General features: G+C 33.3%; 1 protein-coding gene across 1 annotated transcript in view; it reads left to right on the top strand.

Moving 5' to 3' along the window:
- Nucleotides 1–560: 560 nt before the first annotated feature.
- The window catches only part of LOC140047089 (uncharacterized), a 42256-nt gene continuing 29135 nt past the window's right edge, over nt 561–13681 (top strand). Inside the window, exons 1-15 of the mRNA XM_072091901.1 lie at nt 561–632; nt 4208–4262; nt 4523–4716; nt 5219–5476; nt 5682–5774; nt 6138–6226; nt 6495–6632; nt 6853–7138; nt 7460–7629; nt 8501–8701; nt 9885–10083; nt 11050–11241; nt 11784–11972; nt 12654–12833; nt 13204–13389. Of these exons, the coding sequence (XP_071948002.1) occupies nt 564–632; nt 4208–4262; nt 4523–4716; nt 5219–5476; nt 5682–5774; nt 6138–6226; nt 6495–6632; nt 6853–7138; nt 7460–7629; nt 8501–8701; nt 9885–10083; nt 11050–11241; nt 11784–11972; nt 12654–12833; nt 13204–13389 (2499 nt within the window). The 5' untranslated portion in view covers nt 561–563. The remainder of the gene's footprint in view (nt 633–4207; nt 4263–4522; nt 4717–5218; nt 5477–5681; nt 5775–6137; nt 6227–6494; nt 6633–6852; nt 7139–7459; nt 7630–8500; nt 8702–9884; nt 10084–11049; nt 11242–11783; nt 11973–12653; nt 12834–13203; nt 13390–13681) is intronic.

The raw sequence follows: 13681 nt of genomic DNA on the forward strand, positions 1-13681 counted from the left end.
AAGGTGAATGAATCTCACAAAAGAGAAAACCAAAAAGTCCGCCTTTTTTATAATTTTTTTTTTCTAAATTAAAATTTTACCTGTATTCTGTTTATACATTTTAAATTTAACCGGTTACTGGTGGTTCTAAAATTAAAAAAATATATATAAATAAATAGATTCACGATGTTTTTAAAATGCAGAAAATAAAATGTTATTTTAGATTGTATTTAGTTAAAATAATATTATGTAGAAGTATGACAAATATATCGATGAATTATTAATATGGTTATAAATGTATCTGGTGGGTTATGAATAATAACAAATTAATAATTGTATTGTATTTGACATCACAATCATGACTCTCTGCTTGAGTGACTCCTCTGCCCTGTCAATAGTATTCGACAAGTATCTTTGGCGTGGTGTGAGACTCGAACAAACGAACGCCGCTTGCTTGCTTCCAATAGGTGCACTCAACCGTTGATTTGGGTACAATACCTTCTTGACTCATTTTAATATGAATGGACCTTTTTATTATTTGTATAGAGGTAGTGTAAGCTAAGGTATCAGTCAGTTACTCGATCATGGAGACTCGTACGTTAGCATTTGTGGTGCTCTGCTGTGGCTTAATATGCCCTGGAAATTTCTCACCGGTAAGTTTGTATTATATTTAATATATTTTAATGGTGGTGAAATATAATAATAATTCTGCGTTAATTTTAAATGTGTTATCTAGAAAAAAAAACTTGGTGAATATTGATAACAGTTAGAATGTCTTTTAGGCCTTATGAAATAATTATCCTTGAGATATGTTCAATAAAAGTGGTTTTCCTTATTTTATCAACATTTTGAACGTTTTGACACAATTCTTGTTGATATTTTTCTAGTTCAATAGTCTTGTTTGAAAGACACTGTTATTTTAGACAATTTTAAGCTGTGGTTTTGAAAGTGAAAGTTTTGATTTTAAAAGTCTGTCTACATGTTGTTACTAATATACACATGTGGTCAGTTCATATAATGGATACAATACAAGCATGGCCAAAATAGATTGCCTCAAAAAGTTTTGCATTTTCTAACACTTTCACACTAATGGAAATTACTGAAAACATGACAATGCTGTGGGTATCAGTGGCTGGATCTCAATGGTGATACAAAATAAAATAAGCACTGAAAAAAATACAATGATGTGGGTATCAGTGGCTGGATCTCAATGGAGATACAAAATATAATAAGCAAAAAGTTAAATAAAAAAGTAAAACAGCCAGAAAGATGGTGCCAAACTTTTGCAAAACAAAGTAAATTTGTATTCATCCCACATAGGGAAACTAAATGAACACTATTTCTTCCATTATAATAGACTAGAAGATGAAACCCTTTCAAAGCACTTGGGTCTAATCTTATTTTAATCAAAACTATTGATTCCAAATAACCAAAACCTTGAAATAAAAATAACCTTGAACTTCACCATTTTAGCAGTATTTTGATAATTTAAATATAGGCATACTCTGCCATACAAATTATATATTTGGCAATGTGTATCTTAATGTTTTACATCACTTGTATCTTAATGTTTTGTCGTCTAAATGTTAATATGCTTACTTACTGCACTTTGGATTACCGTTCAATTGTGGCGGAATTAAAATCTCCGCAATGGAATTTGTAGAATAATGGGCGTTGGCAAACCCAATTTGTACTATAAGCCATCGTCGCCTTCTTAAGTAGGTTCTAACAAAACAGATTAATTGTCAATCTTGAGGATTAATAATGACATAGCATCCTCAGAACACTATAGATTACAAAGGAACTATTGTTTTAATTATGGTGTGAGATTTCTTAAGAAGCTTGCACAACGTGTTGAGTTTCTACTTGTTCTAAAAGGAGAAGTTTAACAGTATGAAGTCTTCATGAAAGATTTTCCCTTATCAATGAAAATATTTTATGCATTTGGCTAATATTGTGTGTTTGCAGGAGAGAATACTGTCAAGAACTCAACACATATTCTAACACATGTTCCTGTTTATCGGGTATAAATGATATACTTAAAAGATTCGTTATTTTCATATTTTAAGTTGCATGCTTTTACTGTACTTCAATATTAACCACCCAATATTTTTTTAGTTCCCTGTGGTATGCTTAAATGAATGCCTAGTTGCCCAAATATAATAGACTGAGATTTCAGGGAGTGTCAACCCTCGGATCAATTTTTAGCTTAGTCTTTCCAAGGTGTATGCACTTCCGTAACGGCACTTACTGGTTCCATTGTTAAAGAACCCTATTGTCATTCTTACAGTCAAATAGCTCTGTTAGCCTGTCATCGACCACCAGAGTGAGCTAAGCGGGCGCGGTCTGGTACTGACATGCGGCGACAAATTAATAAATAATTAATCATATAGTAATAATAATAATATAATAATAATTTATTAGGAAATGACACCTTTGCATCGGTGGCACACACAGAAGTGGTGCATCCAATTTAACATAATACATCAAAACAACACATTATATGACGGATACAGGTTCTTAAACTATTTGCAAAAATATAAAAGAAAAATCCTTATCAATATGGTAATACAGGTACTCTATTAAATTGTTCTACAGTATCATAGGTTTGAGTTGATAATTTTAAAAGGTATATAAAAATAAACATAAAATATAGTAAAGAGTTTACATTACAAACCATTGTGTTTCAACATCAGGTACTGAAGACCTATAGTTGTTATCACAGGTGTATAATATTTATTATTTTTAACCATAACAGAATTAAAAGACGTTTACTATATAATTTCAATATAACATTTCTGAACAGATTATTATTAGGCCTATTAATTTTATATTGAAACCATAACAGAACCATAGAATAACATTTCCATTTTGACAGTAGGCCCTGCAGTGGTTCTTCAGTGGAGAGTTTTAGCTTTAATAACCGGCTTCGTATAAATGTTCAAATTAATTAACAATCGTTTATTGACTAAAACGAATCATGCAGAGGAAATAAACATTAGTTTACATTGTCTGTAATGTGTACACCAACCTTGAATCTGTTTGCTATACTAATGATTTTGTATTGTGTTTTCTGAACTTCATATGAGTAATAATTACAATAGAATGGGCGTGTTTATATGACCCAATACTGCAGTGTTGTGTAGTGGTTTTGTATATTGACCGTAATGTGTCATAGTTTTAGTTGAACCGATTTTTTGGGGTTCTCCTATACCAAGTCACATCAATTACTTTTTTAGGAGGAAGAAGAGTACTTGCATGTCACCTTTAGGGGTTAGATTTATATTGAATAATAATCAACCATATTATCAGCATGTAAAAATGAGATTTATAAGGTTCCGCTCCCTTAGGATGAAATTTTCAACTTAAGTTCTAATTGTTCCGTTCAGTGCTTTGTGTAACAGAGAAGTAATAATTTTAAGCTGGCCCTCATTGTTACAAATTCGCCACATTTTTGGCTTCGTACCTTGAGCCTTCATGCACCTATTGTACTGGTGACTTTTGTTCTGTGTGGTTGACTTCAATGACAGGATAAAATTCAGTTTATAGAGTAGAAGTAGGTGAAGATCAAACAACCCAATAATGAAGGCTAAATTTGTTTCCGACAATGCATTCATTCATAATACATAAATACCTGACATATGGTACCAAGAATTCCATGCATGTGGCACGGGAATCGTACCACTTCCGTTCGGACTATAACAATCAAACATTCTTCATGCCCTATTACTCTAGTAGGCCTACTGCTAGCCTAACATTTTTCCTTTGATGATGGAAGTGTTCCACAAAATACACCAAGGTATCTTTAGTTATAAAACAAAACAACTTAATTGCATAGCAGAGTTAGAACACCGAATTGCGAAAAAAAAAAGTTTACAAAGAGTCAACGCATTAAAAACTGACTTAAGCCTACAGTATGTCATGTTTTAATACTTATTTACACACAATTTTGTTTGTCTGTAAGATTCTATTCCTAAATATGAATAAATAGTGTTCGTACTGTGTGTCAGACACGACTTTGTTGAGTTACATTGTATGCTATACACATCATTTTTTTATGTTAGTATAATTAAGTAAAAATATTCCTAATTCAATTCAACGTAATAATGATGTAAACCCCTCTGAGATTATACTTACATAATAATACTTGATTTTTGCTGAGCAGTTTTGTCTAATATAAATTAAATACCCTATTAATAAGGAAATCCTCTGTTCTCTTACGTAATAGTTACAACCTTTGCTGAGTGCTGAAGATGTTTCAAAGTATTATGAAGAAGGAAAGGGTAAGACCATACTTTGTATGCAAACAAGAAAGTAGCTTTGGTTACAAATCTTTCTAGCGTTTATCTTCATAAATAACTTTGTTTAAACAAACCGATTTTGTTTTAACAAAATCCATTATGTTTCAAATATTTTCAGCAAGATATGTTTTTAAGTGAAAAAAAAAGAATCGAGCTGTGAAGTTTGCGAGTCCAGTCATGAAAGAGATACTCGCTGAAGTTACACAATTTTAAACAAAATCCGTTTTGTTTTTAAATAATAGGAACAGATTACGAAGTGGTCGGTGTTGATTCTGACCATGGCTCGAAACGATACAATTTTGAGGCCTTTGGGCGAGATTTGTCGATGATCCTACACGCCGTTGATGATGGTTCTGGCAAACACGAATGTCACCATGAAGGAAAGTTGGTTGATGGCTCAGATGCAAGCATTGCCATTGACACCTGCCATGGCTTGGTAAGCTATCACCTCTATTTCCCAAAACGATTACATAATCCAATCAAGGCCTAACTAATAAGATTGGAAGACTTTCAGCATTAAATGTACAGTATTACTGGAAACTCAGCCTAAAACTGTGTCTACACTATCAAATTTTATGTGACAAAAAATGTGATGTGCCCATATATGGACATAATGATATCATATCAATACCATATTTGAGAGTGTCACTACCAAATTTGGTCATTTTTTTTTTGTCAAACTAGTTTGATAGTGTAGACAAAGTTTAAATAAAATATACATCCGATTATCTGTAGGCCTACTGTTCTTCACGTTATGATGATATGGAGAAATTTTAATAGGCTACAAAAAATCAGCTATAATTATCCCTTCACAACATGAAAAGTTAGAAAAATCTATTCCTGACGACAGTATATTTTCCTAAGGTAGAAACTTTTTCAGTTGTTTCATAATCATTAAAATTAATTTTCTGCTTTTTAATTGTATTTGTGTTTTTCAGACTGGTTATATAAGTGTAAACGGTGAACAATACTTTATCGCTAAGCTTAGTAACGAGCATGCACGTAAGGTGATGACCGACTTTGAAGACCCTCATATAGTCTTCAAAGGGAATCCATTGAACTCTGACATGAAATTGAGCAGGAATCGTCGTTCGATTACAAAAAGACCAGAACAAAAATACGCTGAAGTTAATGTTTACGCTGATGTGGCTGTACTGTCTGAACAATTTCAAAGCGAAGTTGACAACTTGCTTGTGGTATGTCTTTATTTTACATCACATATTATGAGGTAGCCAATCCATTTTCAACAAAGACGAATAAAGCATGCATGTGTCAGGTGTTGCGGTAAAAATGTTTAGACCACCACCTTGAACTATCCACTTTATATCACTTTGTTATCGATTTTTTTTCCATCTATCAAATTTTGGTTACGTCATGTAATAATTAACTTTTTTTCTGCAGGAAATCAAATCATATTTTGAAACTTTTACCACCATCGTTACCGATAATAGGCCCATAAACTTTAATTTTAGGCCCGTGGCAACTGTTACTTCGGTAAGTATTTTTAATTCATGTTATGAATTTAGTTATGGTTTGTGAACATTCGCATGTTGATATTGATAGTTTTCGTAAATAAATACGTTAGGTATGTCAAATTAAAACAAAATTATATAAATAAATACATAACAATAACAAAACACAAACAAAAAAATGGTATTGGTTTTACGTTCTTGGTGGATTGGATATATTATGTCAACGCGTTTTTAAGTCCAACGGTGACGTGTTTTGCTTAATGCTTAACGAAACAACACATTTCGTATAATATTATAAGGGTTGGGGAACTTGGGGAAAACCGAGAGCAGTTGTTACGTAACAATTGTTTCGATATTTTTATAATGTGCTCTCAATGCTGTTTAGGTTGTACAAAATGCTGATGTTGATACCTACCTACAAAACTTCTGCAATTCTGTGGAGGATTCTGCTGATATCAGTCTTCTACTTACAAGGTAAATTTTATTATGAAAATTACTACTAGGCCCCCCTAGAGGCCTAGGCTAGGCCTACTAGCTAGTGTACTGACTAGAGGGTGGTGACCGACTAAAGTAGGCCCTATGCACTACAGAGCCTCCACTTCGTGTTTAATATAAAATGCAAACAGAGTGCCTAGGGCTAGCCTAGTAGCTAGAGACAGGAGAAGTGCTATTATGATATGATGCTGCTCCTTGAAAACCTTATTTTATATAAATAACAGTATGTACTCATTCTCTGTTTCAGTTTGAATCTAACGTTTAATGGCAATGCAGGAATTACTGGAAAAGCTTCAGATTCAGACAACAAACGATGTGTAATTGCCGAATTTGGGGTCAATGTCACTTATGCACCTGTCAACATTGTTCACGAAATTGCGCACTTGTAAGTAAATATCTCTAGTAAATTCTCTATTCGTTGTTGATTCAATCATTTAATTTATTGGGATTTTATTCTTCTGAAAAATCAATTAATTAAATGCCTTCAAACAAGTTTTAAAAGTAAATTTTTTCAGGCCAACGTTATTTTTTCCCTTACTACATGCCCACAACATATTAATAAATTATATATTTAAGGTGTTACATTTTTTTTGTTTTACAAACAGATTCGGTGTTAGGCATGATGGTGAACTTAGTACTTGCAAAAGTCCGAGCTATATAATGGCAGACCGACGACTGCCTGGATCAAAACCGGACAGATGGTCTAAGTGCAGTAAGCAAGACCTTGAAGCATTTTTACTAAGTGACGATTCTTTCTGGTTGGACAATGAACCTGCAACAATGTACCATTTTAATGATGTTCTCCAAGGAAGCGTACATGATGATATGGAACAATGCAAGAATGTCTTTCCAGAAACCACCAAAGTTGCAGGAATTGTAAAAAACAGTCAGGTAAACTTCAATATTTTTAAAGTATTTTTGATCTATTAGGATTTAGATTTAGTGGAAAATTCATTGAGTACATAACAAACCTAGGTTTGTTCTTGAAAAAGAACTGGTGATGACATTTTAGTAGGCCTACTGAATTAGTGCAAGGAGGTGTTGCTTATATTAGTAACTTACTAAATTGTTTTGTTGCATTAAGTTTATCAAAGACCTCAAATTATAACCATTTCAAACATAGGAGGCATCAATTTGAATAGAATTGATACACCAGGATTAAGTCTGTTTTGCAGTTTTTTACAGGGCAGTTCTTTTCATTATCATTTCTAGAACATCTGTCCGGAAATTAAGTGTGAGGACGACAGTGGAAATATTTACTCCATGATGAAACCTGCTCTTGCTGGTACAGGGTGTGGATCTCAATGTATCTGTATTATTGAGAAAGGTCATTACCTTCACAACACAAGACAGTGTACAGGCCCCAATTGCGACATTCCAGAGTAAGTTGATGTAGCCTAATTGTTTAAATTTTTGACATTTACTTTCCTCTGTCATAATACCTACCTGCCTAAAAGGTAGTGGAGCTTGGTGATTAATATGCTCGAATCCCAAGGTCCAGGCTTCAATTCTGAACTAAGTCCAGAGTTAAATTCTGACCTAAGTCCAGGGTTCAATCCTGACCTTTACTTCCTGTGCCTCAAACAAAGGAGACTTAGTTTATAAGCATGATAAATTATAGTTTATCCATCCTGTAATTGATGAGTTACTTGCTTTTGGATGCGTATGAAATAACAAATAATTATTTTTAAAAAGCGGTGCTACTGTACAGAACATTTCTTATTAATTTTGTGAAAGGTTACCCATTATTTATTTTTTAACCATTAGTATTCTTCAATGTTTACTATAGTTCTGATTATTTTCTAGTCCTTGCCTTGATTTGTATTTATGTTTACAATGTTTATAACTTATTTTTGGGTAAATAAAAAAAATAAAGATAGATAATCACCAAAATTGATTCTTTAAATTTGAGGCAATAATTTTTACACATGAAAATACTATTTTTATTTCAAATAATTACCCAGTGAACGATTGTAAGTTATTTCACGCTGCTTGTTCTGCTTCACGGCACAATGAGTGGTGTTTTTGATAGTGTATTGTCAGTGATGTTGCAAATGATATATATATTTAACAGTAAATTTAAATTTTAAACCCCTTAGCTGGTTTAAATTAGATGTAAATGTGTATTTTTTTTATAGTACTTTTGTTATTGATGATTTTGTTTTTAATTGGAAGATATATTTGAGAACTAAAATAATTATTTTGAAAGATACTATAATGTCTGTCACTGTTTTCTTTCTGTTTGTTGTTCAGGTGGACCTCATCAGATTGGGGTGCTTGTGTGGACTGCACTCGGGAACGCTCAGTCTTATGTGTACTTATTGACGCTGATACTGGAACTATTACCCTTGTATCTGACACAAGTTTATGTCCAGTTGAAGAACCTGCTTCGTCTGAAACCTGTAACTGCGATGCGACAGAATGTTCTGCAACATGCGGAGTCGACAATTTAACGTAAGTTATTTTAAACTAATATAATCATTGAAATTGAGATACTGTGTGCAGTACAGTTAATTAACCATATCATAAATAATCAGTTTAAATAAATATTCAGTGTGTCTGCCACCTTCTATCTGAAGTTCTAATGTAGTAGTATGTGCCGCATAATTTTCCCTATCAGGTTAAAGGCCCATTCACACTAGGACGATAACGATGGACGATAAATATATAAACATGCATTGGCACTGTCAGTTCACAAAAGATCAGTATTGTTTGTATCTGAAAATGACATTAAAAAAGGGACACGATAGTAAATAACAATCAACCATGCACTATTCATCATTTCTGGCTTAAGGCCCATTTACATTAGGACGATAACGATGGACGATAAATATATAAACATGCATTTTTTTTACATAAAACAAAATAAATTAGAAAGGTTTTCGTTCTAGAACTATAGGATAATCATTTATGCTGTCTTTGATAAAAATAATATTTTTAAAATTCCAATCAAATGACGTCATGATAAATAAAAACAATCAAATCGTTGTATTGTCACGATATTATTGCTCTTACTAATCATGACGTCATTTGATTGGACGTGTGAAAATATCATTTTTATCAAAGGAAGCATATATGGTAATTCTATTGTTCTAGAATGAAAAGTGTTTATATTTCTTTTGTTTTATGTATGAAAAATGCACATTTGTCTATTTATCGTCGATCGTTATCGTCCTAGTGTAAATGGGCCTTAAGCCAGAAATGATGAATAGTGCATGGTTGATTGTTATTTACTATTGTGTCTCTTTTTTAATGTCATTTTCAGATACAAACAATACTGATCTTTTGTGAACTGACAGTGCCAATGCATCTTTTGTGAACTGACAGTGCCAATGCATCTTTTGTGAACTGACAGTGCCAATAGTGATCTTTTGTGAACTGACAGTGCCAATAGTGATCTTTTGTGAACTGACAGTGCCAATAGTGATCTTTTGTGAACTGACAGTGCCAATAGTGATCTTTTGTAAACTGACAGTGCCAATAGTCTTTTCAGTGCCAATAGTCTTTTCAGTGCCAATAGTCTTTTCAGTGCCAATAGTCGAAAAATAGAACCAAAATTAATTTCTCTTTACTTATACATAGAATTTTTTTTATAAGAATTAAAACAAAAACGTTTAAAAAAATGTTTTTTTTTCAGTTATATGTATGTAACAGGTAGCTTTAGCGCATGCGGTGCAGCTTGCGGTGCGTCCGTGCAAACTAGATCCGTTTTATGCCAGAATAGCAATGGAGTGACAGTTGACAACTCATTCTGTAGCGGCCAAACAGTGCCATCGTCATCTCTGGAATGTACCAACTATGTTAATTGTCAGTATCAGACTGGAAGCTATGGAGGTGTAAGTAGTTTTATCTCATTCGATTTATTCAATTTCAATAAACAAAGAAAACATAACAATAACAAAATTCATATTGACTGTTTGACATAGATGTGCATATCGATTCAAAGTGATATATGCCTTTAATTTTTGTTGATCTTATAACAAGTCTGGTAGCCTAGTGCTTAGAATACTTACTGTCATACAGAAAGATCCATGTTCGATTCCTGTACTAGTCCACAAGCTTTAAATGAGTGCTTAGGAAGAATGAGGCGGTGTTGCCATCCTACCACATAATGCCAAGGCTTAGTACAGCTCATTCTCCTACATTCAAAATAGAGAGCTTTTGATTTGCGACAACCAACCTATATATATATGATATAAAAATTTAATCTGTAACTCTGACAGAGTGTTCTAGATGGCATATGATAAATAAATGCCGATTCAAAATAAGCGGGCCTTCGAGTTGTTAATGAAGGCTTGTCTGACCATTCCAACATTATCTAGAACTTGTTTGAATAACGTGTTCGTATTTCTACCACGCTTCGAGCATTTGTCATCTTGGAAGAATAGCTTTTTCGTCATCTGATCATTATCAGATCTAATCAGATGTGCAGCATAATTTCGTTGCTGGGTTTTGATGAATGTAGATAAATCACATGTCTTACATATATTGTGAATGTCGATGTTGGTGTAATACAGTTTATAACATTCATCGTCAAGTGTTTTTTCGCCGATAACCATTACGGATCATTCCTAGGTCAGGACAATTGATGTGTCGTCGGGATTACCCGTCGTCGGTCATCACTGGACCTAGAAACCATTAAACCTGTGTGAAGGTGGAGAGCGAGGACACAATACCTCTGCATTTGCACAATGAATTAACATGACATAGTTTGCTGGTCGGTTCGTCTCAAATCAAAAGCTCCGTAATATGAACACATGACTAACCTTTACCGTATAACAATATGTTCTGATTTTTTATAGTGTTCATTTACATGTGGGGCTGGATTTCAAACAAGGACAGTGACATGTGTAAATGCAGTAACCGGTGCCCTTGCTGACGACAATTCGTGCATATTGGCTGGCCTTACCGCGCCGTCTGCCACACGAGCTTGTAATAATGGCAACTGTCCTACTACTACTACTTATATTTACGTTACTACTCCTTTCTCAGATGTAAGTAAATAATTCTATGAATTTTGTTAAGGATTAATTAAATTACTCACAATCTGTTTATTTATACACCTCTTTCTGTGTGCGTGTGTGTAGATGATGAGTCTTTGTAGTGGGAATAGAAATAGAATTGAAGAACATTATATTAGAACAGCAATTTAACAACAGTTTAATGAATACGCATAAATTGTTTAATCTCATTAATGTCTCATAACGATAGTCTAAAAATACATGTTCTTTCACTGTACCCATTGTCGGAGCTTAAAATCTGTAAAGATGTACCCATTTGTAAAATTAAACGTTGAAAACACTCAACAATTCCTTTTATAAAATAATGAATAATGATTCGATCAACGGTTTACATTAGTTTACATAATAGTGTTTTTTTGTACCAATTTTGATGTATTTAAAAAATTTGTTTTTAAAATAGTATTTTAAAAAATTGATTTGCATAATTGCCTACTTTGTAATCAGAATATATCTGTCCGTCTTCTGTTCAGTTTTGGTTGTTATATATAATTTTTTCTGTAAATGATCTTTTTTAGTGTTCAGTAACTTGCGGGACGGGTGAGCAAACACGTACCGTGTCTTGTTCAATTCAAGAAACCAGTGCAATTGTTGATAACAGTTTCTGTTTAGCTGCTGGGCTTAACGAGCCAGGTACATCCCAAGTTTGTACGCTAAGTGCTTGCCCAGTTCAAACTGTTGCCTTTACTACGGGAAGTTTTGATGATGTAAGTTATTTTTTAAATAAATCAAAATACAAATTAGAAAATGAACATTTGGTGCATTATTTTTATATAAATCAATCAGTAGCTGAATCTCAATGGAGGTACATATAAAATAAGCACTGAAAATTGACAATGCTGTGGGTATCAGTGGCTGGATCTCAATGGAGATACAAAATAAAATAAGCACCGACAAAATGACAATGCTATGGGTATCAGTAGCTGAATCTCAATGGAGGTACATATAAAATAAGCACTGAAAATTGACAATGCTGTGGGTATCAGTAGCTGAATCTCAATGGAGGTACATATAAAATAAGCACTGAAAATTGACAATGCTGTGGGTATCAGTGGCTGGATCTCAATTGAGATACAAATAAAATAAGCAAAATTCTAAATACAAATGATACAGTATTAAAACAGCCAGATAGAAATCGCAGAGCTTTTGAATAACGCTAACCCTTTTAAATAAACTATATAAAAATATGAATTTTACTATTTTATTTAACAAAAAGTTTACTGAAAAAACTGATAACAGAATTTAGAAACTGAGAATTTAAAAACAGCATTTAAAGTTTACAATTACAGATCTGAATATACAATAATGTGCCATTAAAGAAAATATTATGATATTAAAATCTCAACAAAATAGAATTACATGTTTTTACAATTTGTTTTTTGTTTCAGTGTTCGCTTACTTGTGGAGGAGGTGAACAAACAAGAACAGTTGCTTGTTATGTAGTTTCCTCAAATGCAATTGTTGACAATAGTGTGTGTATTGACGCCGGTCTTGAAATGCCAAGCACGCAGATGTCATGTAACACACAGCAATGTCCTACATATAGTTACGTTGTGCAAGACTGGGAGGTAAGTGTGTTCTTTATATACTTTTAAAAGTTTTCTGTTCATTCTTTCATTTCCTTTAATTTTGGGTAGTACATCCATATACAAAACACACAAAACAATGAAAAACAAATTCAACCAAGAAATGAGCAATAATACCTTCAACAAAAGAAACCTAAAATATTAGGTTGCACCAACAGTGATGCATGCTGGATTATGTGTAATAAAAACACCTCAAGGATATTTTAATCAGAGTGAGACAAATTATATTAAATTAAAACAGAATAGATTGATCATAATTACAACACACCTGATTTTATCCCTGCAATATGATTGGTCAATTACGCATCATTTGGAATTAGCCCTATCTAACGATACATTTTGTTCAATTTAGGACTGTTCAGTGACATGTGGTACTGGAGTGGAGATGAGAAACTTATTTTGTGTTCAAGGCACTATGATAGTGGATAATTCATTCTGTGTATCAGCAGGACTTACTGCGCCAGATACGCAGAGAGATTGTAACACGCAAGTTGCTTGCCCGACCCGATACGCTTATGTCGTAGGAAGCTTTGGAGGGGTTAGTACTTCATTAATGCTTTTAAAAAGTAAAATGCTACTGACCGTTTTGTAGACAGACTTAAAAATCTTTCTATCCACGCTTCAGATTGCCCATACAGCGTTTATTTTATGGCATGCCATGCGGCTATGCGTATATCGAGAAAAAAGATAGCCATGTGGAGTGTCGAGAAACAAAACATTGAGATATGGTTTTATTTTCCGGAGCCACACCAAAGCAGATGTGACGCTTTAGAGGGTTGTTTTGAGTGATTATTGCACATTGAATTGCACCATGAGTGCCATGGCTATGA

The sequence above is a fragment of the Antedon mediterranea genome, chromosome 4, assembly GCF_964355755.1.
Source record: "Antedon mediterranea chromosome 4, ecAntMedi1.1, whole genome shotgun sequence".
NCBI lineage: Eukaryota > Metazoa > Echinodermata > Crinoidea > Comatulida > Antedonidae > Antedon > Antedon mediterranea.